Source organism: Rhinopithecus roxellana, chromosome 8, assembly GCF_007565055.1.
Source record: "Rhinopithecus roxellana isolate Shanxi Qingling chromosome 8, ASM756505v1, whole genome shotgun sequence".
Classification (NCBI taxonomy): Eukaryota; Metazoa; Chordata; class Mammalia; order Primates; family Cercopithecidae; genus Rhinopithecus; species Rhinopithecus roxellana.
In genome coordinates, this window is record NC_044556.1 from 32,090,866 (window position 1) to 32,116,569 (window position 25,704).

The 25,704-nt window shown below is 50.9% G+C and overlaps 2 protein-coding genes across 4 annotated transcripts; both read right to left on the bottom strand.

The window, feature by feature from the left end:
- Positions 1–256: 256 nt before the first annotated feature.
- GSTM3 (glutathione S-transferase mu 3) lies at positions 257–7,672 on the bottom strand. 2 transcript variants are annotated; one of them, XM_030935096.1, is made up of 9 exons: positions 7,587–7,672; positions 6,873–7,143; positions 6,465–6,540; positions 6,061–6,125; positions 4,610–4,691; positions 4,416–4,516; positions 3,982–4,077; positions 3,784–3,894; positions 2,841–3,499 (listed from the first exon to the last, which is right to left on the bottom strand). In XM_030935096.1, exons 2-9 carry the CDS (start codon positions 6,918–6,920, stop codon positions 3,401–3,403), a joined length of 678 nt encoding a protein of 225 aa, XP_030790956.1. In that variant the 5' UTR covers positions 6,921–7,143; positions 7,587–7,672; the 3' UTR covers positions 2,841–3,400. The 2 variants fall into 2 exon arrangements, with proteins under 2 accessions (XP_030790957.1, XP_030790956.1); XM_030935097.1 differs by lacking the exon at positions 6,465–6,540 and having other exon boundaries at positions 257–3,499.
- Positions 7,673–10,479: 2,807 nt separating this feature from the next.
- Positions 10,480–20,192, bottom strand: EPS8L3 (EPS8 like 3). Of its 2 annotated transcripts, XM_030935098.1 has the most exons (16): positions 20,040–20,192; positions 19,612–19,761; positions 19,448–19,503; positions 18,910–19,049; positions 18,702–18,817; positions 18,328–18,445; positions 18,187–18,248; positions 17,866–17,940; positions 17,401–17,549; positions 13,525–13,606; positions 13,095–13,129; positions 12,397–12,595; positions 12,056–12,184; positions 11,678–11,751; positions 11,060–11,192; positions 10,480–10,802 (listed from the first exon to the last, which is right to left on the bottom strand). In XM_030935098.1, the coding sequence occupies exons 1-16, from the start codon at positions 20,190–20,192 to the stop codon at positions 10,791–10,793; spliced, it is 1,683 nt and encodes a 560-aa protein (XP_030790958.1). In that variant the 3' UTR covers positions 10,480–10,790. The 2 variants fall into 2 exon arrangements, with proteins under 2 accessions (XP_030790958.1, XP_030790959.1); XM_030935099.1 differs by lacking the exon at positions 17,866–17,940.
- Between the last annotated feature and the right edge of the window lie 5,512 nt (positions 20,193–25,704).

The following is a 25,704-nucleotide window of genomic DNA, read 5'->3' on the forward strand; positions in this document are numbered from 1 at the left end:
CCCCACTGAGCCTGGGGGTGAGATCAAAGCTCTGGCTGACCCACTGAGTGCAGTTTTCAGATGAGACTCTGAGCAGAGGACCCAGTTCAGCTGTGCCCAGACTCCTAATCCACAAAACTTGGAGACCGTAAACATGTATTGTTTTAGGCTGCTACATCTGTGGGAATAGTTTAGAAGTCTTCCTTTGCCCCTGGAGTACGGCAAGGTTCAGGCTCTTGTCCCATGACCATGAAAAATTAGGCACATGGACGTGGAAAGTGAGTAGGGCAGAGTAGAATCTACTGGGAAAAAGGAAAGCTCTCAGCAAAGACAGGGGTCTTGAAAGCAGGTTGTCAGCAAGACATCTGTGTTCTGTGTCTTTTATGTGGCAGAAGCCAGGAAGTCTTCTGTGGGTTTTGCCCAGATGGGAGAGGTAACATTTTCTCCTTGGGGTACTACAGCTGTGCATGCCTAAGGTTTGCCAAAGTGACTCCATCTTGGTTGTTACCCATGAGTGCCTAAGCAAAACCCATGGGGGTGCTAAAACCACAAGGCTAATGTCATGTTTAATGACATTATAATGAGCTGGGTTAAATTAGGGAAATTTAGGTTGATTTATTGTGCCTGCACCAAAGTTGGGATGGTCACTTCTGAGCAACATCCCAGCTTAAGGGTAAGTTCTTACATTTTTCCTGTTAACTGTAGAGGCAGTATAGGGGCTGTCCCACGGTTGTTCTTGTGAACATAGTTCCTTTCTATCCCTTCTCCTGAGACCCTCCCTCTCTATGTGCCTATCCATCCCTTAACTACCTCCTCTCTCAATAGTGTTACACAGCAATAAATAACGCATTCCCTTTTTGATTTCTGGTTATAGCACCGATCTAGCCCCAGGGACATCCTCAATTTCTCTGGCCTCCCTTAAATACACAAGGCCTTTCCTTAAAGCATACCACTCCCTCACACTATGAAAATTATATCAATAGTTATCAGAATGAAAAACTTCTGAGCTTTATACCTCTTCTGGCCAAAGGCTCCCCACGCCCAAGATACTGGCCTGAACACCTAATCCCTGCTCATAGGGGGTGGCAAAACATGGCAGTTGAACTGTCTGCTTAGCACCTTCTGTCTGTACTATTCCTCCTGACATCACCAGGTATCCCTGCCATTTGGGCCCTCTGACCATCACTAGAGAGATCCTTGGCTTCTGGTCCATAGGGGATGACAATCTGGCCTACAGGCCTGTCTCTGAAGACTATTCGGACTCTGCTTTGTGAACGGAGAGTGGTGCCAAGTCATCTCCAAAGGAGTCAGTGTTTCTTAAGTTTGCTTTCTTTTCTTAAAAATAGTTTCTACTAAACAAGCAATGCATGAGTACATTCTCTTAGTTAGAAAAGCAAGTCTTAGCCTTAACTTGGAAATGCCCTTTAACTTCCATCATGGAGTCTGGGCCTTTATCCCACTTGCCTACAGTAAGCCTGTTATGAGTTTGGTGTTTCCCTCCAGACTCTTCTCTATGCCTGGAGATCTTTTTTTTTTAAGAGATAGCGTCTTGCTCAGTCACCCAGGTTGGAGTGCAGTGGCAAGAACACAGCTTACTGCAGCTTCAAATTCCTGGGCTCAAGCGATCCTCCCACCTCAGCCTCCTGAGGAGCTGGGACTATGCATGAGCAACTGTGCAGGGTAAAAAAATTTTTTTTGGGAGACAGGGGTCTCACTATGTTGCCCAGGCTGGTCTTAAACTCCTGGCCTCAAGTGATCCTCCCACCTCAGCCTCTGAAAGTGTGGTTATTACAGCTGTGAGCAACCACACCTGGCCTGTTTTGGGGATCTTTGCATGTTAGTTCACACAGTTCAGTCTCATTCTTCCACTGCCACGTGGTACTCCACAGTATTGACAGGTATTTACATGCTTTCCGCTTATCTGTCATTACAAACAATGCCACAGTGAACATCTTAGTATATACCTCTTTGAATGAGTTTTTTTGGTTTTTTTTTTTTTTTTTTTGAGACAGAGTCTCGCTCTGTAGCCAGGCTGGAGTGCAGTGGCGTGATCTCAGCTCACTGCAAACTCTGCCTCCTGGGTTCAAGCAATTCTCCTGCCTCAGGCTCCTGAGTAGCTGGGACTATAGGCACATGCCACTATGCCCAGCTAATTTTTGTATTTTTAGTAGAAATGGGGTTTCACCATGTTGGCCAGGATGGTCTCGATCTCTTGACCTCGTGATCCTCTCACCTCAGCCTCCCAAAGTGCCGGGATTACAGGTGTAAGCCACCAACCCCAGCCATGGATGAGTTTTTATAGCATGGAATTGCTGGGTCATAGGATATGATTTAAATTTTAGCAGATGTTGCTAAACTGTCCTCCAAAGTAGCTATACTAATTTACAAGTTGACCAGCAGGAAATGCATATCACTTTCCCAAGCCTTGCCAACACTTTAGAAACTTTTTACTCATCGGATAGAAGGAAATATGGTTTCTCACTGTTGTAATTTATAGTTCCTTGCATTATAAACATCTTTTAGATGTTTTTGGCCACATTTCTACTTTATAAATTATTCATTTATTTTGTCCATTTTTAAGAACTCAGTTGTCTTAATGATTTACAGGTCTTTATATAATCTTTATACTAGTGCTTTTTGTCTCACTTGTCATTTATTGTGTGTGCCTTAGGAAAAGTTGTAGAATTTGACCCTATTCAATTGGTAAATCTTTCCTTTGTGATTTTGTTATTGTTTAAAAAAGTAAAAGAATAAAGAACGCTACTCCACAGGCAAAGCAGCCTATAGTTTTTTCTTTTTATGTCTTTAAAGAAACTTCTCCTACCTCACGGTCACAAAAATTCTTACATTTTCATCAATACTTCAACAGCTCTGTGTTTAATGTTGGGCCTTAAATTCCAGATTTTAGTGAATAGTGTCAAGTGGGGGGTCTATTATTTTTAATGAGTAAACAATTTTCCCAACTCTACTGGCCAGCCCACCAGTCTGAAATACTACCTTTATCACACTAAACTCCCATGTGTACACAGGATGGTTTTTGAACTCCAGTTAAGTCCATCAGTACCACAGTTTTACTTGTGTTATCCTCACCCAGTCTTCACAGGGACTCCAGTCCCATTTAACACACCTGCTCTCTCTAACTGTGCAATCTCTTTTTCTAGTACCCACTCTCAAGGCTTGGGCATGAACCTACAGCGCTTGAACTCAGTTGGGGAGTAGGGGGATGCCAGTGTTGCAGTGATTCAATTCATATCTTGATGGTTCTCCACATATTCTTTTTCCCTTTTAGCCTTTATACCCAAGAGAAATTCAGCTGGACACCAGTAACCTAAATGCTATTTATTGAAAAGAGCAAAGATAAGAGTGCTGACCCCTTAGGGACAGGATGAAACAAAACAAGCTCTGCAAGTCTACCTCCTGCTCAGCATACAGGCTTGTTGCCCCACTGGGCCATCTTGTTGTTGATGGGCATCTTGAAGAACTGATCAGACTGTATATAGGCAGCGACTTTCTCCAAAGCCTGAAAGGAAAATACACCAAATCTTATAAAGACCCCAACCCAGTCCAACAGATGCATACCAAAACAGCAACATTCACGTTGCCTATGTCTGCCTCCTCCACTTTTTGTAGACAGTGCCTTCAAGGTGTAGAAGTCAGGCTTTTCCCAAGACTTAAAGGTCTAGAGGTGTCCAACCATTGATCCCTTTAGGCAAAAGCCAGGCAAGAATCCACCACAACGGGATCCTACAGGGCCCAGGGAAGCCTGTGAGTGTTTTTATAAGAGAAAGGTGCAGGAAACATCACCTCAAAACGGCACATAAAAGCCTTCAGGTTTGGGAACTCATCCAGGCACTTGGGCTCAAATATACGGTTCTGATCCAAGATATCATAGGTGAGAAAATCCACAAAGGTGAGCTAGAAGAAAAGCAGTAAGATGCTTGGATCTGAGGAGTAGTAGCCTGCAGAGATAGAAGGTGTGCTCTTCTTTTCCCTTCTTCCTACCTTTTCCCCTGCAAACCAGGAGAATTTCCCCAGAAACATGGAGAATTGTTTCAGTTGTCCAGGTAGCTCTTCCAAGTACTGAGGCTTCAGTTTTTCCTGAGAGGAAAAAACAGAATGAGAATAGTGGTGATCACCTTTGTAGTTAATCAGGGCACAGGCCAGTGATGGACATTTAGTAGCCCCTTCTCTACGTGGCTTCTCATTGCCTTCACTTGAGGATGGCAGGGTGGGAAGGAGGAGTTTGGAAAGAAGAGGCACCAGAACCGGAATTACATGACAAAACAAACCAAAAATTATAAGTTCTGTTTCTTATTCTAATAATCTGGGTTGGTGGGAAGGTAGCAGCAGCAGAATGGAGCAGAGATAACCCTTGGGTTCCTAAATACCCCTTTTTCTGATACTCCATTCAGCAGATGTGTGCTAAAGAAACTCACGTGCTCAGAGCTGTAACAGAGCCTTATCAGTTGTGTGCGGAAATCCATTACTTGGTTCTCTACGATGTCCACTCGAATCTTTTCTTCCTCAGTCTCACCACCTGTAGGCCAAATGATAACAAATCACCCTTGGCATTGTCCACTCTCAGACAAACTACCAGCCTGGGGTCCCTCCCCAGCCCTACCCCACTCACACATGTTGTGCTTGCGAGCGATGTAGCGCAAGATGGCATTACTCTGGGTGATCTTGTTCTTCCCATCCATGAGGTAGGGCAGCTGAAAGGAAAAGGACAGGCCAGATGAACAACCTACCTCTCTCTTGATTCCCTACCTCTCTCTCCTGGGGAAAAGAACACTTGCAGGGCAGTGAACAAGAAAGAGAAGATGCTGCGTTAGGAGAAAAAAGAAAATAAGTAGAAGGTAGCAACTGGGTTCACGAGATTCTAGACAGGGGTTCTTAAATTAGTGTGTGTATATGTGGGTGTATGTACATGCCATGGACCTTTTCTCAGAATAAAGTTGTTAAAAGCATGAAGCAAAATAGATAATTTACACAATCAAAAAATATTTTTAAAAATTCAAATAGCGTAACATGCCTATTAATGCATTAAATAGTAAGCAGATGTAATGACTAACATAGTCTCAAAGTAAATAACATTATATGTATATATTTATTTACACATATATAAATATCACTTAAAATATCTGCAATGCATTTAATAGAATACAAAACTACCTGATTTCAGGCTGGGCACAGTGGCTCACGCCTATAATCCCAGCACTTTGGAAGGCTGAGGTGGGAGGATTGTTTGAGCCCAGGAGTTCAGGATTGGCCTGGGTAACACGGCAAAACCCCATCTCTAACAAAAATACGAAAATTAGCTGGGCATGGTGGTCTGTGCCTGTAGTCCCAGCTCCTTGGGAGGCTGAGGTGGGAGGACTGCTTGAGCCTGGGAGGTTGAGGCTGCAGTGAGCTGCGATTGTGCCACTGTACTCCAGCCTAGGCAATAGAGACCCTGTCTCAAAACAAAAGAACAAAAAACACACAAAAAAGAAAATATCTGATTTCTACTAGTGACAAAGTGACAGACATGGCTAATAACCAATGTCACTTATTGTCTCTCTTCACAATAAAAGGAAATCACTTTTGCTAGTGGTTAATGGGAATGAAAATACATATCCAGGCCGGGCGCGGTGGCTCAAGCCTGTAATCCCAGCACTTTGGGAGGCCGAGACGGGAGGATCACGAGGTCAGGAGATCGAGACCATCCTGGCTAACACGGTGAAACTCTGTCTCTACTAAAAAAATACAAAAAACTAGCTGGGCGAGGTGGCGGGCGCCTGTAGTCCCAGCCACTGGGAGGCTTAGGCAGGAGAATGGCGTAAACCCGGGAGGCGGAGCTTGCAATGAGCTGAGATCCGGCCACTGCACTCCAGCCCGGGCGACAGAGCGAGACTCCGTCTCAAAAAAAAAAAAAAAAAGAAAATACATATCCATCCAGTTCAAGGACCCCTGAATTCTATTTATTCTATCCAGGTTCAGATCCCCTATTTTGCATCCTTCTGTACCAGGCAGGAAAGAGGCAAATTTGGATACACTTGAAGGCTTTCCCTTCTGCCCGCCACCTCTACTAAAGCCACTTACATTAGGAAAGTCCAGGTCCAGCTTGAATTTCACATTCAGCCATTGGCTTCGATCATAGTCAGGAGCTGTAAAAGACAGAATTAAGTGGGACCCAACCTCCTTAATACCTCACCTGACAAGAGCGAAAGATCTAAAGAAATGACTTGGTCCCCAATACCTCAAACTCCCGGGCCCTAAAAGCATAACCATTGAGCCTCTGAGCCCTATTTGGTTAAGCATTAAGATGCGGTTGGGCTATGTTAAAGAGAGAACCCCCAGTTCCAGATAAAGGATGTGTCGCTATCCATCCAGACTGGGGCAGACGTCCCACCCGGCCTTGGCGAGACGCCACCACCCTCTGGGCGTAAAAGACCTGGGCAGGTGGAGGGCCAGCTTGGCTACACGGGCACGCAGAGCGGCATTACCTTCCCCACACGTGTATCGTTTCTCCTCATAGGAGGTATCCGTGAACTCCAGGAGCAGGCGGATGGCGTGCGCCAGCTGGGGGAAACAGCGATTCAGCGACTGCGCAGCTCCCACCCATTCCCAACGCCCGCCCGCTAACGTCCCCGGCTCCGGGGCTGCCGAGCCCCTGCATCCTGCCGGGGCGGTGGTTAAGCTACCCCCCAAGCCCGGCCCCTGCGTGGTCTCCTCGGCCCCTCCCCACAGGGCCCGCCATCCCAGAGGCTGGGCAGGGGTCGACGTCTGTGGCTCGGCAGCTCGAAAATGCTCCCGCGTAGAGCTGCTCCTACTGGAGACCGGGAACCCAGAGACCCGCCGTCTCCGCGTCCCTCTCTTTGACCGAGCTGTTCTACCGTTAAGACGGCACTCACCCCACGAATATCCCAGTACCCCAAAACCATAGACGACTCGCACGACATAGCGAAGGGTTTCCGAGCCTTGGCGGACTGGGGAAACCTTGAGCGGGAGGGGCTTTATACCCGACATAAGGGGGCGGGGCCCACGCGCTGGCGTCCTGACTCCGCCTCCGCCCCGTTCTCCGTCCCCTCCCTCCGCGGCTCCACAGGGCCGTGCGCAGGCGCTACTTCTGTCGGTGTTGGGGTTCAGGGCCTCGCAACCCGAGGCGGGACCTGGGCGGGAGCGCTGCAGGCGAGCAAGCGGACCGGAGGTTGAGGCTCCTCCCTTCCCCACGGGTGGGAGCCAGACTTCATTCATTAATGGTGTCAGTGAAGACGCGAAAAGCAACACTAGCCAGGCAGTTGGGACCCTAGTTAGCCAGGGAGAGCGAGATTCGCGCCGTTTTTACCGAGCTAGCCGGGGCTGGAATGAGGGATAGGGAGACTGGGGCAAGGCCGGAGAGTCGGACCAGCCTCTGACCACACAGAGCAGAGGATTCCCCACAGACCAAGCTCCCCTCTCTGTCAGTCAAGGACCTCTGCAACCTGACCCCAACATGCTTTTCCAGTCCTATCTCGCCGTCAGCCCGTCACAACTTCATAAGCCAGCCCAACCCAAAAATGCTTGCTGTTCCTTCTACACACACTTGCATTTCCCGCCTTGGAGTGTTTGCCCTGTGATCCTCCTGCCTGCAGCCTAATATCCACAGCCTATCCTTCCTCAGCAGCCTTGCTCAAATGTCTGCCTTCTCCTTGAAGTCTTCTCAGAACGAACCTCTATCCTGGCCAGAAGAGGTCTCTTATCTTGAATGTTTCCTACCTTTGTTTTATGGGCTTAAGTAGTTTATGGTTTCCTTATTATAATTTCCACCTTCTCCAACCCCTCCCACTTCCTAATGCTCACGCATTTAGGGAAATTAATCTTGCCTCTTTGTGTAGCATGGACTGGAGGAGGAAAGGTACTACCATTTTTCATTCACTCATTCATCTGTCCAAAAATGTTTAACATGCCTGTTATGGACAGGCACTGTTTTAGGTACTGGGGATACAGAATTGAACTCAACAGACAAAATGCCTGCCCTCAGGAAGTTTACATTCTAATGGGGAATAAATAAACTAATATATAGTAAATATCTAGTAAGTCAGATGGTGATACACATCCTGTAGATAGAAATAAAATCGAGAAGAGGGGGGTCTCAGGATGGGAATTGGGGGAGTCCTAGTAGGAAGGGGATTTGTGTTTTTAAAGGATATGTTCATAGAAGTCCTCATGAAGAAGTTAATCTTTAAACAAAGACCTGAAAGAGGTGAGAGATCAAGCCACTCTGCTGTAGGGGCCACCATGGGCTGATATAAATATAAAACAGAATAATTGCTGTTCCTTTTACAAGCATGTTTGGTCTGCTCTTGCCTGCACCCTAATGTCCATGGCCTACCCTTCCTCAAGTAGCCTTGCTCAAAAGCTCACCTATTCCTTGAAGCCTTCTCAGAATCACCCTCTATCCTGGCCAGAAGAGCTCTCTCCATCTCTTATCTTGAATCACTTCCTACCTGCAGGAGGCAGGGAGAACTCTAGGAAAAGGGAAACAGCAAGTACAGGAGTGATCACTCTGTAGATTGCATTTGAAACCAGAGACTAAATGAGATCACCATGGGAGCACGAGTAGCAGAGATGAGGTCTAAGGGTTTGAGGTGCTCTGGCATATCAACTTGTAAAGATTAGGGAAAAATGAGAGCGAACCAGCAAAGTAGTCTGAAAAGGAATGGCCAGGGAGGTAGGAGGAAAACAAAGGGCCTTGGAAGCCAAGTGAAGATGTTTAAAGGGAGAAGTGATCAACTGTGTCAAGTGTGGCTGATCAAGTAAGATGAAGATGGAGAATCAATGGTTGAATTTAGGAAAGTAGGGGTTTTGACCTTGACAGAGCAAGAGACCTGCAGGAGGCCCCTATAGTCATGGGAAGAACTAAGCTTCTGAATTTCAGCAGGGCCCATGCAAATGAAACGGGGCACAGATTTGCAGCAGGGTCAACTCGGGAGAGATAGGGTTCTAGTTGACTGTGGAGGAGTGACAGAGGAAGGAGTCCTGAGCAGCTCTGAGGGTTCTGGCCAGGCCTCCGCAGCACAGCCCTCAGGGCACTCTGAGCTCCTAGATCCCCTAGCTTGGGTGTGGGAAATCATATTTGCCCATCAGTTCAACTGAAGCAAGGTTGGGACTTTTAAAAAGGGCATTTTGCTAAACAGAAGAAAGGAAAAGAGTACAAACCACAGGGACAGGTGAAATTTATAATGCCTGTGTCTCATTCCCAAGAAAGCAAAAGGCCAGTCACAAATTCACCTGAGGTTTAAGATTAGCATTTATTGAGTACCTATCATATGCCAGGCAATATTTAAGTGTTTATGTATGTTAGCTAATTTATTCCAATTTAAGCTGCACAACAACTTTAGGAAGTAGGTGTTATGCCCATTTTCTAGAAGAAGAAACTTCCTGGAGCGGTTAGGGGAGTTGCTCCTCTAAGCTTGAGGTCCCACAGATGGTCTGGGATTCAGACCTAGATCTGTCTAATAACACAGTTGGTGCTAGTTTCCCTGCACTTGGCCATCTGAACAGCCTCTCGCTGCATGGCAGTCTTCTTGGGAAGTCTGGGGAACACCAGGTGAAAACACTTTTTTCTGGTCATGAACAGTTTCCCTGCTTCTAGGCTCTTTTAGCTCTGGGAGGCAATGGAGGGTGATGGGTTAATACCTCCTCCCTTATCCCAAGAAATTAACTTTTCTGGGTAACTTTTGCCCTTGACAATTTACACCCAAAGGGTCTCACCTTTTCTCTCTTTTGTGAGGGAAAATTGTTGCTTTCCTATTCTGTTAACAGCTATGAGAGATAATTTTCTGAGGCCAGGAACTTCAGGGAATGACATAGGCAGTCTAAAAACAGAGCAGTCTGGGGCCCAGACAATGTTAGGGTCATGGACAAATTCAGCTAAGAGAGATTTAAGGGAACATTTTAAGAACCCTCAAATCCACAAGTACATTGGGCCTTATCTGTTGACTAAATCAATACAAGTATAGCTACTGGTATGTAGAGAGGGGACTCCTTTGAGGTTAAAGAAAGCTACTTTTACTAAAAAATATACAAAGCTACGGACAGTCCAGACTCTTTGCTTAACCCTTGAGAAAACAGGGTCCCAAAGAGTGGAATGACTTGCTGGAGTTCACCCAGCCAGCTGGTGCAACTGACCAAAGCCCACAGCTGTCGGTCCTTGTGCTCTTTGCTACTGTGAAGTGGTGTGTCTGCAGCTGTGCTGGGTGCCTTGGAATATACTGAGAGACGTGTGTGCGAAAAAGATAGTGAGCATAGCTTTATTTTGGAGTTTGTTTGGAAAGAGAGTCAGGAGAGCTTGGACCATGATTCTTAAATTGATTCCCAGCTCCAGGTTGCTGTGTGAATGTCCACTCACATTCAAACAATCTGGCTCAGTGATGGATGTAGGCTTGCTGCCGTTTTCATGCCAAGTGTCCCAGCCCTTCCTGCCTCCCCGCCTTTGGTCTCCCTCAGGCCCAGAAGAAGCCACGAGGGAGGCACATGACAAGCTTGAAGATGCTTTTATTGAGAAGGAGAGGGACTGAACAGATTCTTGACAAGCCTAGGCATAAATGCTCCAGATTTGGGAAAGAGATAAAATAAATAGGTGGTTACTGGGGAGGCTCCAACACAGCCAGAAGGGTCACTGTTTGCTTCAGCCTCTGGGCCTGTCCATTGTTTCTGCTGTATGAGCTGCGGTGTGGGGTTTGCTGCAAACTGGGATCCAGAAGAGGAATTCTCGGGGCTCTAATGGGTATCAGATCTGCCATCTTGCATTAGCAGGGCCTGGTTCTTGGAGGTATCTAAGCTGGTGGCTAAGGGCTTATCTGAGGAAAGAAAAAGATTCAGATGAGGCTGGTGGCGGGTGAGGGATCTGCAGAGCTTATGCCACCAATAAGCTTGGAGCCTCAAGGTAAGCCTGAATGCATGAAGCTAAGCCCCTGGGGGAATATCCTGTGCCCAGCACCCGCCACACTCAGTTCTGCCCCAGGGCTGGGCCGGCAGGCCTGTCAACTTCGCACTCTCTCTCACCCAGGAGCACCAGACAGTCCCAATGGGTGTCAGGACCCCAGGGTGTCCTCACCCCCAGCATCCTTCTGACAGCCTCCAGCCGGGACAGGATTCGTGGGGCCTCCTGTGGACATAGCATCTGTAGCTCCCCAGGTCTCATGTGAAGTAGCTGGCTCCCCGTCAGGGACCCAAGTGTCCTCACCGTGCTGTGAACAAAACGGCAAAAGCCATCAGTGGTGCGCTGGAAGCACTCTAGGCCTGAGCATTTGGATAGAAAAGGGGCTCTTTGGGCTTGGAGGTTGGGGTTACAGAAAAATTCATGGAGTAGGCTGTCTGGGAGTGAAGGAGTACAGTCAGCATTTGGCTTCAGCCAATTTCAGAACTTCCAGGCTTGAAAGAAGTGCTCTGGGAGAGAATCTTCTGGCTGGGGAAGGGCGACTGAGCTGGCAGCTGGGGTTCTTCCCGAGTCCACTCCCCTGAGCCTTGCTGCCTTTGCCACAGCAGGGTTCCCCACTTAATCTCTAATCTAGGCTTGAACACGCCTCTGCTCTGTCCTCTAACTCAGCGGAGACAGTGCTGGATGGGGGTCATGTACAATGTAGGCCAGGTTGTATGTTCTGGGTCTCTGGGTTTCCTTGGTTAGCCCTTTATAAAGTTTCTCCCTCCACATCCGGTAGGGCCAGGCACTCACACAATGGAGAAGTTCTCTGCCTGCAACCAGGCTGTGACCTCTTCAGGCCTCGATCTAAGTCGAAGCATTGGAACCTAGAATCAGGGGGAACCAGGGGTCAGAGTCCATCTCATCTCACAGTCAACCACAGCCCCTAACATCTGGGTCCCTTCTCTAGGTTCCCATCAAATCAATTCTCTTACTCTGTGGCTTTCTGGTCTGGCAGGGAGCTGGTCTTATTCTCTGCTCTGGCCCCATGATAAAGTTGGCACACACTAAGCATGCAATAATACAGTTTAAATCAAACCAAGACTATCTCCTCCACTTGCCACTGAATCTTCCTCACCCCCACCTCCAACTCAGGACTTAGGGCTCTGGATAGTCCAGGCTGGGTAGTACCTGAGAGGGTGACCCGTCCTGGGTCCCAGAGGTCCCCGACTGTAGGGGCTCCAGGATGTTGCTGGGAATGTAGCCACTCTGTCCCGCTTCGTTCTTCACCAGCCACCACCGCTTGCTATGATCCAGAACCTGCCAAGAGTCACCACCTCAGTCCCCTGAGCCTCTGTCCAGCCAGCCTGCCCTCCCCACACAAGGCTTTCTCCCTCCGGCCCTTTCCTACCCTCCTTCTCCCTGTCTAGGCCACCCACCTTGGCAGCCCCCTCCCTGGACCACCCACCCTTGGCTGCCTGTAGCTCCCACCAACCACCACCTCCTTTTCTAGCCTCTGGCCCAAGCCTCACCTCCAGCTCTTCTCCCTGGACCACAGTCAGTTCCCGTGGGTTCCTAGCTTCAAACTCATATAAGACTTGCATTTTCAGGGCTGACTGGACAGGTTTGGGGCTGGAGGGTCTGGAGTTGGGGTCCCCAGGCTGAGGGTCATTGTTGTGTGTCTTCTCCTGAGGAAAGTGTGAGGTGCTCCCTAACCTGTGACTTCCCTTCCTAAGAAACAGAGTCAGGATGGCTGGAGAATGGGGCCTCAGAAATTGAGCCTATATCCCAGCCCTGAAAGTCCCCCCAGGTATCTCCTGCCTGCAGTCTGATGGTGACTTTTGGGTTTCTTTAGAGTTTGCTGGCAGGTCAATGTTAGGTGGGGCTTGGAGTGGGGCTTTCTGCAGGCAGGAGGGGTCTGAAATGTCATTGATTTCTGAAGACATTTCCGGGAGTGGAATTTTCTACATCTGAGCTCTGCCCTAAGCACTTTATACTGGAGTTTAGGAGATCAGAAACATGTGTGGGTAGTATCATGAGAAGAAGCTATGGGAGCCTAGGAGGGTAGAACACTGTTTTTCCCCCAAGGTAGGAGAGGGATGTCCTTGTACATGTTTGTCTGGCTAAAAGAGACCCTGTTGGCTCTCTTGAGATGTAGAGAGCCAGAGATCCAAAGGAACAGCCCTGTCCTCCCCAGGACCACATGGTCCCTACTAAGCCCAAAGCATACCGAGGGGAAACAGGGGCCTGGTATCCTAAGGGTGCCTGTAAGGGACAGAACAGAGAGTGAGTCAGAGCAGGAGGCAGCCAGCATGGTGGGAGGGAGCTGGGGTATCTGACCACAGGCATAAGCAGCTCACACACAGCTGCCTCCTATCGCTTTTCCTGTCTCCCCCAGTATGCAGATACAGGTGCCCACATGAACCCACCCACCCACCACTTGGAGATGGGGCCTCAGAAATTGAGCCTATGTCCCAGCCCTGAGAGTCTCCCCAAATATCTCCTGTTTGCAGTCTGGTGGTGACTTTTGGGTTTCCATGGAATTTGCTGGCTTGCCAGTGTTAGGTCACACTAGTTGTGTGACCATGGTTTGGATGGGGAGGGCAGAAACTAGCCAGGGACTAGGGCTGTGCTAGGGCTCTGTGCCAAGCTCCCCTTACTTGGCTGGAGGGCTCTGGAAGTTGCCAGCCATCCGAAAACGTGGGTTGGTAGGGCAGCGGCTCATCACCTGTCCATTCGGCCCTGAAGAGAGAAACAAAGCTAAGTTCACATCCACTCTGTGAACTCTGATGCCAGGCTGTGGGATGTGGAGAGGGAGGGGATGACAGGGCCTAGCCTCAGGAATCTTTTGGCTAGTAGGTGACATGGTCCATGTGCACAGATGAAAGGCCCCGACACCCACAAAGGAGCAAACAGCTAAGCCTGGACACATCCCACGGAGCAGGTGTCTGGGGGCCAGCCTCACCTCTGCCCGTGAGGTAAAGATACACCACCTCCGTAAGAACATGATGGACGCTTCATTGCCCTGAATGGGCGTTTGGATTGAAGTAGTGGAACTACAAGAGCTTTTGGGCTGGTCAACACCCCAGGGGGCTCGTGCAGTATTTTTCTAGGCTGTTTTTAGTTTCCTGGCAGCAGATCCTTTTCTTTCTAGCTAAATTGTTTGTGGATTTCCACCTTGTGAGTAGACTGCAGCTGAGCTGCTCCCGTTGACTCTGGGATGGGCTGGTCCTTGCCTCTCAGCCTCCCCCTCTCCCACAGCACAGGGCCCAGGAGGACCATGCTGTTTGTGGCCTTCAGGCTTGCCTTGCTTGGAATATTTTCCTCTTGTCTTTCCAGGGAATGCCCATTCATTTCCTTGAAGAATTTCTCCTCCTTGCTTCACTGGGGCAGAAGTAAATATTCTGCTGAACTTGGTACATCCTTGGGTTATTGCTCTTCTCACACTCCATTGCTCATGATTCTTTTCTCTTTGTTTCTTACTATATATAGATCTCCCTGGGGGCTGTACCCCTAGTACAGTGGCTGATACACAGGAGGCAGCTATTAAGTGTTTATTCAATGGGAACAAAGGAATGATTCCCTCTTCTGAATCTTTTTAATTGGTTCCTTCTGTGCCTTAGAAACATGCTTGGGTCTTGACCCTAATACTACTCCTTATAAGCTGTCATCCTATTACTTTCTTCTTACCAAATTTTTTGAGAATATGCCTATAGCCTCTGCCTATATATTCTTGTCTCTGTTGCTTTCATTATTCCTGCAACGTGGTTTCTACTTCTGCCATTACTTTATTGAAACCAGTCCATTTAAAATCCTGATTGCCAAATCTAATGGCCTTGTATGGTCTCTGTCCTTCTGGATGACCACAACATTTAGTGTTACTTATAGCTTTGGGTCAATTTGCCAAAAATCAAGTTATCTAAATATAATTTGCCTGAAATTAAACTCTTTTGAGGGTTTTTACATTTCTCTAGGTATTCTATTTTCTATGTTTCTGTCTTTCATTTATTTCTGGTTATGTTAAGAAATTAGAAAACATCTAAGGGCACATCTGACTTAATATTACATTTAGAAGTATTCATCAATCGTACATCATTTTATGAATACTGAAGTCGTTTTGCATCTTTGTGGGTATTTGAAAAATTTTATGTGCTAATCTGTTTTTCTAACGACTGAAATTGTAGAAGTAAGTCTGGGTTTTGAAATACAAAATGATGTGTTTGACATGATTATTCAATGTTCAAGTGGCTGAATGAAAGAATTTGAGGCCCTCTTGTTTGAGTCTATTGTAGAACCTCTGTTTTCCTCTCCTGCTAGTGCTAGACAGATACCAGAGCTATTCCCACAGACAGTGGGAGCCCAGCACAGCCCCAAGAGCTGTGAGACTGGCTTATTCAGGTACTCTTAGTCCCAGGGTTTTGGACAAGGGAACACTGGTATGAGATGGGAGGTCCAGAACTGATAAGTAATTTCATTTTAGTGACTGCACAGAGAGTGCATAAAAATAGATTGTTATGGGTGGAAACAACCCACATGTCCATCAACAGATGAATGTCATAGTCATAACAACGGGGTATTATTCAGCTATAAAGAGGAAGGCAGTTCTGATAGATACTACAACATGGATGAATCGTGAAGACATTATTTTAAGTGAAACAAGCCACATACGGCAGGACGAATATTGTATGATTTCACTTATATGAGGTTTCTAGAACAGGCAACATATTTCTCATAGAGATAGAAAGTAGAATAGAGGTTTCCAAGGGCTGAGGAGTGGGTAATGGGGAATTATTGTTTAATGGGCACAGAATTTCTGTTTGGGATGATGAAAAAGTTCTTAAAGTACTGTAGATAATGGTGTTGGTGGCACACATTGTTAATGAACGTAATGCCACTGAATTATACACTTAAAATGGTTAAAATGATAAAAATGGTTAATTTCATGCTATGTATATTATACCATAATAAAAAATAGATAGTTTTGAACTATAATTCATGTCTTCAGACAAACTGGACACAAAATTTTGTAAATGGGGCTGAATTGAAAAGAACGGTCATGGTGGGGTGCGGTGGCTCATGCCTGTAATCTCAGCACTTTGGGAAGCCGAGGTGAGCGGATCCCTTGAGCTCAGGAGTTCAAGACCAGCCTGGGCAACATGGTGAAACCCCATCTCTACAAAAAAATACAAAAAATAGCTAGATGTGGTGGTGGCACACAGGTGGCACACCGTGGTCCCAGCTATTCAAGAAGGTGAGGTAGGAGGATTGCTGGAGCCAGGAGGTGGAGGCTGCAGTGAGATGAGATCATCACGCCACTGCACTCCAGCCTGAGTGGCAGAGCGAGATCTTGTCTCAAACAAAATAAAAGTGGTTATAGGCAAATAACTCCAAGGAAAGATTCATTTCCCTGTTGGCTTTTCTGCTTTTCTAAAGCCTTTTCCCTTGGTTTTCATCCCTCTGCTCTTCAGGTTCTCCTTAACTCTTCTGCCTTCTTAACCCTTTTTGCATTCGCCATGTAGAAGTTTGCCAAGGCTCTTGCCTCTCCTTTCATGGAGTAGAGCAAACTATGCTTGTCAAGGCACGTTCAGGGGCTCCTTCTGGAGTGCTCCCCAGTAGCTGTGCCTCCAGCCATCACTTCCGTGCATCCCCTCTCAGCTGCCCAGCCACCAGGCCTCTGCGGAACGTTCCAAGAATGCCTCAGATCAGCGTGCCCAAGCTGGTTCCTCCCACTTCCCTGGCTCTCATCCGTTTGGCTTTTTGGTTTGTTTTGTTTTTTGAGATGGAGTTTCCCTCCTGTTGCCTAGGCTAGAGTGCAGCGGGGCGATCTCAGCTCACTGCAACCTCCGCCTCCTGGGTTCAAGTGATTCCTCTGCCTCAGCCTCCCAAGTAGCTCCTCCAAGGCATGCACCACTACACCCAGCTAATTTTGTATATTTGGTAGAGACGGGGTTTCACCATGTTGGCCAGGATGGTCTTGAACTCCTGACCTCAGGTGATCCGCCCACCTCAGCCTCCCAGAGTGCTGGGATTACAGGCATGAGCCACCGCACTGGCCTCCTTTGCCTTTTTTGTCCAGCTGCCCATCTCACAGTTACCCCTGCAGGGAGTATCTCTTTCTTTCTTAACCCCTGGCTCATTGATTGCCAAGTCTTACTGATATTACATTTGCAGCATCTCTTACGTCAGTAATTCTTAAATTTGGGGCTGGATTGAGACAAAGTTTTGACTTTGTCCTTGACAAAAATGAGAAAATGTTTTAGTAGAAGGTTGCCATCTCCCTTTTCTTGGGAAAAACTGTTCTTTTTTCTGAGATAACATGTTTCAGTAGTGGGTGATGGCAAATGTGCACTTTTCTTATGTTAATAAACTGTTTGTACTTAGCCAAATAAGAAGTTGGAAGCTCTGTATAGAGTCCCCTGAGTAGCTCTGAAATATTTCTGGTTTGTGGCAACATAGAGCCTGGCCACCTCTGATGTCCTGTCTGATGCCTCCATGCCCCTGACCCCCAATTCAGTTCAGGCCTTGTCTTCACTCACCGGCTAGTGGTCCAGGCCAGGCCCAACCCCATCCAAAGGTTACTCTCAGGTGGGCTTAGACAGGACTGTAGCAGGTTGATGGCTTTAGGGGTGAGGAGGGGTGAGATCACTTGGGCTGCTAGGCCAGCCTCAGGGCACTTGGCCAGGATCTAGGGGAGAGATGGAAAATGTCAGGAAGCCTAGGCTCCCACAGGGCCCAGTGAGGGTAGGAAACGCCCAGAGTCCCTGGCTTCCCACTTTGGCAATGGTAGGATGTTAACTCCTGCAAGTGTCCCCATCTGCCTTGGGCCTGCTGCTCCTTCCTATCTCCCTTGGAGCCTTGGTGTCCTTGGCTCTCACCCCAGCCCATCTAGTTCCACCCTGGCCCCTGCTCCCCCGTCCCCCTCCACCAGCCGCCTTTCCTCCCTCTACTCCTTCTTGACTTCAGCCTGTCCCTCTTCACCACCCTGTCCTCCCTTGACTCACGAAGTTTAGGGATTTGAAGAGGATGTGCACGAGCTCAGGGGCACTTTTCTCCTGCAGCCAGATGGCTAGCCTTCCCTGGGGACACAGGGCAATGCCTGTCACCACCCTTCACCCCACCCCATCTTCACCATTGCACCATAATTGTTTTATGCCTTGGCTAGAAGGCTGGCACTTCCCACAAGTCCCAAGAGAGGAGGGGAGGTTCTAGGGGGAGTAGATGGAGAAGAAAAAAGCTTGGGATGATTGAGTCCAGACAGCAGAGGATTAGTGGGGAGGAAGGGGAAGAGGAGAGGCCTGGTGAACTTGTGGGGAGCCACCTACCAGGAGGTTGAAGCTGTACTTGATTTTCTGGAAGCAGTCAATGTACTGTGCCTGGGTGAGACCTGGGAGAAGTGGCAAGGCAGTGGGCCACAGATCACCCCAAGACACCCCTCTTCCTCTCCCCTGGCCCTCAGTACTCACCTCCCTGGTCCTTGCTTTTTTTCCCAAATTTCTTCTTCTTCCTGCTGGTTTTTGCCTGGACCTTCTCCAGCTTTCCCATGAACAGCTCAATGTCCCTTAGGACATGGTTCAGCACTTCCTGGGCCCCAAACAACGCATGGCCTTGAATGGGCAGTTGGGCCTGCTCTAGAACTCCCAGCATGCCTCCCGCACCCCTCCCCCCCACAGGCCCCAGCCTCAGGCCCGGCCTGGAGTATAAACAAGCTTCTCTGGCCTCCTGGCCCAGGCCCTGGCCATCCTGGGACCCTGGCCTCCTAGAAAAAGAGGGAGGGTTGGTGTCCTTCCTTTTCCCAGGCCCAGAAAGCCTCAGCAAGCTCGAGACCACCTGCAGTTACCTCATCCCTCTCTGGGTCCTCAGGGGAAGAGGGCCGCCTTGGAGGAGGCAGAGTAAAGACACTTGGTTCTTGGGCACTGGGGTGGTGTGGCAGGGGCCTTGGGGATGGCGGGAGGCCTGCAATGTAAGGGGATCATGGATCTAGATCTTAGATCTTTGACTTTTTATCGAAACTTTCTCCTCCACCTGCCCCCATGCCTCAAACTTACTATGCTCTAGGGTCCTCTGGTGGGGCTGTTCTGGAGGGAGCCCCCGCTCCAGATAGAGTGCCTGCTCCATAGGGAGTGGCCTTTCCATAGGAGGCCCCGTCCATCTGTCCTGGCCTGGGTGAAGGCCTCCAAGTTGGGGTCTGCTGAGGACATGGTAGGGGTCACATCTTTGACAAGGTTCTTGGGAGAGAGGCCCTCCCCACACTTCTGCTCCAGGACCCAGGGGCACCACCACCTCTCTGCAGGAGTCCTACCCCCTGCTCCCTGGTCTCCTTCTGGACCCACCCCTGACTCCACCCTGCCTCATCTGCCTACCCTCTGGGCCCTCTCGGGTCCCATCTCAGTCTCTGAGGACAATCTCTAGTGCCCCCTGGGCCCAGCCCCTTCCCTATGCCCACCTCTGTCCCGGCTCCTCCTTAGTCCAGGCCCAGGTTGGTTGGGCCACAACCTTCTGGGTTCCCCAAGATATGGGGTCAGGGTCTGGCCCCCGAGGCTGAGCTGGGAGGCCCCATAAGTGGGCTGGGCCGAGGCTGCCTACCTTTGCTCCAGCTCTTCCTCCAGAGCCTTCTGCAAGCTGGTCCTCAGTCGCTCTGCCTGGGAAGCAGCAGTCAGGCAGGCTAAGTGTGTGTGTGCGCGTGTGTGTGTATGGTAGGGTGATAGTCGATGAACCCCACCCCTGACCAATCACCCCTGACCACTCACCCCCACTTCCTGGCACTGGAAGAGCAGAGTGCTGGTGCCTGGCAGGCCTGGCTCTTGCACGGTGATGGACAGGATGGAGTTGTAGGAACATGTGTTGAGCGCCACATTCATGGCCTGGATGCTGTTCAGGTGGTAAGAGTCCAGCTCCTCCTGGGCCAGGTGGAGAGGTCAATTGTGAGGCCACCAAGAGCCACGTGTGGCTTCTGGGAGCTCCTGACCAGCTCGTCCTAGCCCTTTGGTGACTTGTGGCTGGGGTGTCATCTACCTGACTCTTGTGCCTCTGTCCCCTGTCTCTTCCTAGGCCTGGGTGTGTGTTGTATTTGGGGAGGGTGGTTGCCCTTTGGGGCATGGAGGGTGGAGTTCAAGAGCTAGTGCTTGCTTCCCCACAGCCCACGCTGGCTATGGCTGGGTTTGCTGGGAGGGCTGACCTTGGTCTCAATGTCCAGCAGCTGCAGCCAGCCGTCCCTGACCTGCAGGATCAAGTCTTGGCTCCACACCCGGCCCTGCGCATCCATCTCGAACAGCTTCTGCAAGGCATCCTTGGGCTCCTGGACTCTCTGACTCCCCAGCTTGCATGTCATCAAGTGCTGCAGGGAGAGGGGCAGGACTGGGAGAAAGCTCAGAGAGGGGGACCACAGGCGTGCTGGGTAGAGAAAAGCAGAAGAGGAAGAAGACGTGTCCTTGGCCCCCTTGAGGTGGGAGGTTCTAGGCTTCAGATAAAGCAACTTTCCAGGGCCAATGTGAGGGCCAGTGTCGAAGCACTGGGGCCAGGGATGGGGGCTCCAAGTCTGAGTCTGAGGGGCTGCAGGAGGGGTTTGAAGACTCTAGAGGAAGGACAGGCATGGCTTTTACTAGTCCAGGCCAGGTGAGGCAGCTGGGTGGTGGTGGATGTGCGATCCAGCCACCCAACAAATAGCTCCTCTGGAGGGGATACAGGACCCTCAGATTCTGTCCCTGGCTTCCTTTGTTCCCTTTGGGAACTCAGTCTCAGCCCAGTCTTCCTCCTCACTCACCCAGAACTCCTGTCTCTTTCTCCCTGGTTCATGCCTGGAGATATCCATCGTGATCTCAGTCTCCGCTCAAGTCCTTGCCTACTGCTAGGCTGACCATTCAGGAGTTTTTTGCTGTTATCCAATTTCCTTTAGGAGCCCCCTCCCTTCTGCCAGCCAAACACTGCCTTCACAAGGCCCCTTCCACCCAGGCTTCTTGTGGGGGGGAGATGCAGCCTGCTTCCTGCCCCTTAACCCCCAACCCCTGCCCAGGGCCCAGCTCCTCTCCCTGTGTTCACACTACCAGCATGTTCAGGGGACCCTGGCATCATGAGCAAACTCCATCCTCCTGAACATGTGTCCTCTTGCTCTGCCTGCTGGGCCTAAAATAAGCCTGTTCTCAGCCTTCACCCTACAGAGAAGCTGAGTCCTCCTCCTCAGCTGGCTGTGGGAGCCCTGCCTCTGCTGCCCTGTGGGACCTCCAGACCATCTCCCCAGCTCCCTCCCTGCTTGTTCTCCACTGGAGTCCTAACAATGGAGCTCTTCTACCCCACAGCTCCAGCCTGACCCTGTGCCTGCTCTCCCCACCACGCCCTTATAGCCTGTGCTTCGCCTTCACCTTGGTGTCGACAGCCCTTCAAGCACCTAAATCTTGCAGTGCCTGCGTCATCCTCCCTGGCAGAGCCAGAGACTCCTTTCTAGCCTTGGAGCAGCCTTGGAGCTGCTCACACTCACCCTGGAGGCTTGGGCCCAGGTGGCTCCCCTCTCCAACAATGGCCATTTCAATCCTCCACAGGGCCCAAAGACCCCACACACTGCCGCCTCCAGCCATGCAAGGTCTTGGGCAATGGAGCAGTGCCCTGGGGACTCGGACAGCAGAGGGTTGGGAGACAGGTGAGGGTAGGTGGGTGGGTGGTTGCGAGTGCTTCCTATCCCATCCCGCTGCTGGTTCTTCCTGTCTGGGAACAGGACACTCATCCGCTTAACCTCCAGCCAGGCCTGCTTTGCCCACTCCGACCACCCCTCCTACTCCCTGACACTGAGCAGATGCTCTGGCAGGCTTGCTGGATCTGAATCCATGGGACATGGTTGGGACAGGCTGTTGGCTTCCAGGGCAGGGACTTGTGTGAGGTGTCCATGTTCTGGCAGGGCAATGGACACACAGGAACACTTGGGTTTAGTTGGACACTGCCCAGGGCTGCAGAAGTACTCACCTCCACCCTGTGCTGCAGGAGGGTGGGCTCTGAGGTGAGGTTCTGGGAGTACTCCTTCCGGTGCACTACAGGGGCACAGAGCAAGTGGTGGGAAGCAGGCAGAAGGGCGAGGTGAGACTCAGGCAACTGCTGGGGGCAGTTGTTGTGAGGAAGAGGGAGTGGAGGATGGGACGTTCAGGGAGCTCAGTGGGAGGGCAGGGGAGAGGGGCCTGCCAGGAGCTTACAGTAAATGGCTCTGCTGCTGGGCCTTGACATGTTGACACTGCTGAGGACGGCTCCCTAGAACCCAAAGTGAACCAGAGGCAGCCTTCAATGCTGGGGAAAGGGGAACCAGGCACAGCAGGGCAGGACAGTTGCTATTGCTCTGACTGGGGGCCTCTGGGACCAGATGCAAAGCCCCTGGCTCCAGGGGCCCTTTCCAGAGCCATCTGCAGCCAGTGTCCTCCACTGCGGAGCCCTCCATCTTGGCTGGGCCTGGAGGCCCCAGGCTGAGGGAAGGGAGGGCCAGGGAGGCCACAGCATGGCTGGGCCCCAGGGAAAGCTCCAGACCTCCCATTGTTTGGCCAATAAAGGTCATGCCAAGGAGCCCAGGAAACCTGCGTTCAGGTCCTATCTTGGGCCTGGGTGTGAAAGATGCTGGATGAGCTGACTCTGCCAGAGGAGGCCCTCTTGTTCAACCCTGTTACAGTTCTGCAAACTGAGAGGACACTGATGCTGGCTCTTCAGCTGTAGACCCTCTGGGAAGACTGCATGCATGCGTGTGTGTACTTACGATGGCACTGCAGGACTCGCCAGTGAGCTGACCTCCATGAATGTCTCCCCAGGCCTCTTGGCTCTTTGCTTTTTGTACTCTGTATCCTCTGCCCAGGTCCTCTCCTGGCCCCAACACTTTAAATTCCAGCTGCACTGGACCTTGTACATTTCTCTCCAGCAACGATAGTCATATCAGCCACCACGGTGCTGTGAGCCTGGTGCCAAGCCCCTTGTCAACATCCTATCAGTTCCTCCTCACTGCCGTCCACTTACTTGGTGCCGTGTGCCTAGCACTGTTTTAACAGCTTTATCTTTAGTCACTCTAATCCTCAAAACAACCTCACAAGGCATGTACTGGTATTGTCCCCATTTACCATATGAGGACTCTGAGGCTCAAAGATGGTAACAGGCCTGAGGTCACAAATGAGTGCTTAATAGAGAGCAAACCCAGATCTGTCTGACTGCAAGCTTCACGTTTTAATGGTTTGTAAACATGCCTCTGCCACTGGGCCGTGCGCAGTCACGGAGGGAGTCTAGAGAACATACATGTTGAAATGGAGTGGAATTAAATGTGGTGTGTGTGTGCCGGCTGGGAGGGGGGTTAGTCTGTGCGGGTCAAGGATATGTGTTAATCTGAATGAGGTTTGTGGGTACCCACATATCTACATGGTACACCTCAGTTGTGCAGAAATACTGGGATACCCCGGGTAACATGTAAGAGAGCAACCCACACCCTTGTTTATTAGGACTGTTATGAAAACGACGTAGATCTGATAAGATGACTCAGTGTTGAAGGAAATAAACTGCCAGTGAACAATAAAGGGAATGTGGAAGGGACGGCTGGATCTCTGGTTTCCTTGTTTGAGAGGACCCCTTTTCTCTCCAGGGGTAAGGCGGGGCTAGAAGCCTGCTCCCCTTTCCCAGCGTCCCCCAACCCCCATTGTAACACTTCCTGCTTCTCCATGCTCTCCATGCAGAAAAGGAAGTGAGGTCTGGCCCTGGGCAGCTCCACTCCCCACTCCCTCAGCACCAGGGTGGGCCCTGTAGGGCCCTGTGGGTAGGTAGGTCAAGGTAGGGAAACAGCTGCCTCCAAAGATTCCCTACCCCAGGAAGGGAAGAGGGGGCTGGCTTGGCCTGCCTTGCCCCTTAGGGGTAGGGGAGCTGTGACAGCCCAGTTTCCCTCTTTAAGCCCTAGATGTAGGGGTTTGGAGCGGGGAAGGCCATCACCTCACAGACCCTGGGGCAAGCATCCCAGAGGTCCTTCCGGAACCTGCTTTCCAGCCCACCAGCCAGCGCTGAGTCTCAAGCCCCTCCTTGGGCTTGATCCCCTGGGCTGCAGCTGGGAACAGGCTGGAGACCTGGCCTGGGAAGCCACTAAGTTGCCCCCACCTGCCCTGGGATCCCCTGTGACTGGGCTGGGCCCCGATCTTCCCTGGGGGCCAGGCCCTTACCTGGGTGCCAGTGAAGACCAGGTGCCCGGTCCTCCTAGGGGGCTGGTCTTGGAGCAGGTGGTCCGGTGCTGGTGGCAGAAGGACAGCGGCTTCTCTGCTAGTGGCCACAGGCAGAGCCTGCCTTTGATGAGGTTACAGAGGCAGCCACGCCTGTGTTCTTTGGACTCTGGTGGGGTGGGGAGGCCTCCTGGCCACTAACCACTCAACATCAACCTGGACCTGCGGCAGTGTCTGTGCTGACAGGTGTCCCCAGCTTAGCTAGAGGCTACTGCTTCCCTGTTTCCCCACTTCTAGCCTTAGGGTGTGGCCCCCTCTTCCCTCTGCCTTTTGGGTGCCTATTCTGGGGAACAGGTCAGCATCAGGCACGGGCCTGGGACCAGAAGGAGAGAGTATGCATGGCCCAGAGTCTGGGTTCTGTGGTGAGGGCACAGGCAGGCGGGAGGGGGACTCCAGGCTTGGGGGAAGCTGTGGGCTGGTGTGTGTGCTGTGCCTGTGCATGGGTGGCACCCATAGGTGTGTGATCCTGTGTGCCTGGGTGGTGCCTGTGAGCAAGACATGGATCTTTTCAGAGAAGATGGGAACTGGGGCGCAGAGCCACATGGGGCATTACATGGAGGGCTGAGATTCCCTCTGGCAGGGCCCTCATTCTGTCCCTACTGCTGTCCCTTCCAGCAGGAGCCCCTGTACCGGCCCATTCTTGCTCTTCTACTCTCCTTCCTTGTCTACCCCATCTTGTGCCCAGACCCCTGGTGGATGCCTGGCCAGCTTCAGCAAAGATGGGAAACGGAGACCTGCGTCTATCTCTAGTCATGAACCTGCCCACTTCCCGCACTTCATGGTATTGAAAACTCTTTTTTGGCACTCAGGGTGGGCCAGGCTTCCACGCCCTCTGGGAACTCACAGTCTAACCAGTGAGGTCAGATGTAAACAGAAACCAGGGAGCAGGGCAGGAGGGGAGGCGGGGGCAGGGGAGTGTCGGTGAGCCTCGGACCGCTGTGAGCAGAGCGCAGGGCCCCAGTGCTGGGCCCTGTGATGGAGTGTGCTGTGGAGTCTGAGGGCTAGAGCACTCCCATCTTTAGCTTCCCTGGAACTATCCCAGGAGATCTCAGCCTTCTCTCCCATCACCACCCAACCAACGCTGCCCTGGATGGCCTGGAGTCCACGGGTCAGTTCCTAGGGAGATGCCTTCCCTGCCTGGGCTGTGTGTGTCCCTGGGAGAGTCCAGCGGGTAGCCAGCTGCTGGGGCCCAGGGATCAGGTACCTGTGAGGCCAGCGCCCAGCCATGGCCCCATGGGAAGCAGTCCTGGGGTTCTGTTCCCTGGGTCTCCATCTCGTGGCCCTTCACTTTCTTTAGGTATACCATAGCGTGTACCCTCGTTGCCTCCCCCAGCTCCATGAAGGCCACAGTCATATTTCACCCCAGCCCTAGCTTGGGGTTCAGGCAACACCTCATTTCTGCCCAGCTCAGGCCAGGCCCGTCCTTCCCACAGGCCCCTCCTCAAGTCAGTGTGAGCACAGCAGGGACTCCCATGGGGGCCCTGGGTCAGGATGGGCAGGGGCAGAAAAACAATGAGTGGCATTTGCAGCACCTCGCTGTCTGCAGTGCCCTTTAGGGATGCCCCTGGGAGCAGTGTGGGTCTCCTCAGACAGAAACCCTTTGTGGCCTGGGTGGGTCTGAGGCCTGGG

Bases quoted from the DNA above. Each gene is read 5' to 3' on its own strand.
- GSTM3 (XM_030935096.1), bottom strand. From the start codon at position 6,920: ATGTCGTGCGAGTCGTCTATGGTTTTGGGGTACTGGGATATTCGTGGG. The intron at 4,692-6,060 runs GTAAGTGGCTTT...TTTTCCTTTCAG, and splicing joins TGGACCTGGACTTTCCTAAT to CTGCCCTACCTCATGGATGG. The intron at 4,517-4,609 runs GTGAGTGGGGTA...TTTGGCCTACAG, and splicing joins CGCTCGCAAGCACAACATGT to GTGGTGAGACTGAGGAAGAA.
- EPS8L3 (XM_030935098.1), bottom strand. From the start codon at position 20,192: ATGACATGCAAGCTGGGGAGTCAGAGAGTCCAGGAGCCCAAGGATGCC. The intron at 19,762-20,039 runs GTCAGCCCTCCC...CACCTGGCCCAG, and splicing joins TGCTGGACATTGAGACCAAG to GAGGAGCTGGACTCTTACCA. The intron at 18,249-18,327 runs GTGAGTACTGAG...CACTTCTCCCAG, and splicing joins AAAAAGCAAGGACCAGGGAG to GTCTCACCCAGGCACAGTAC.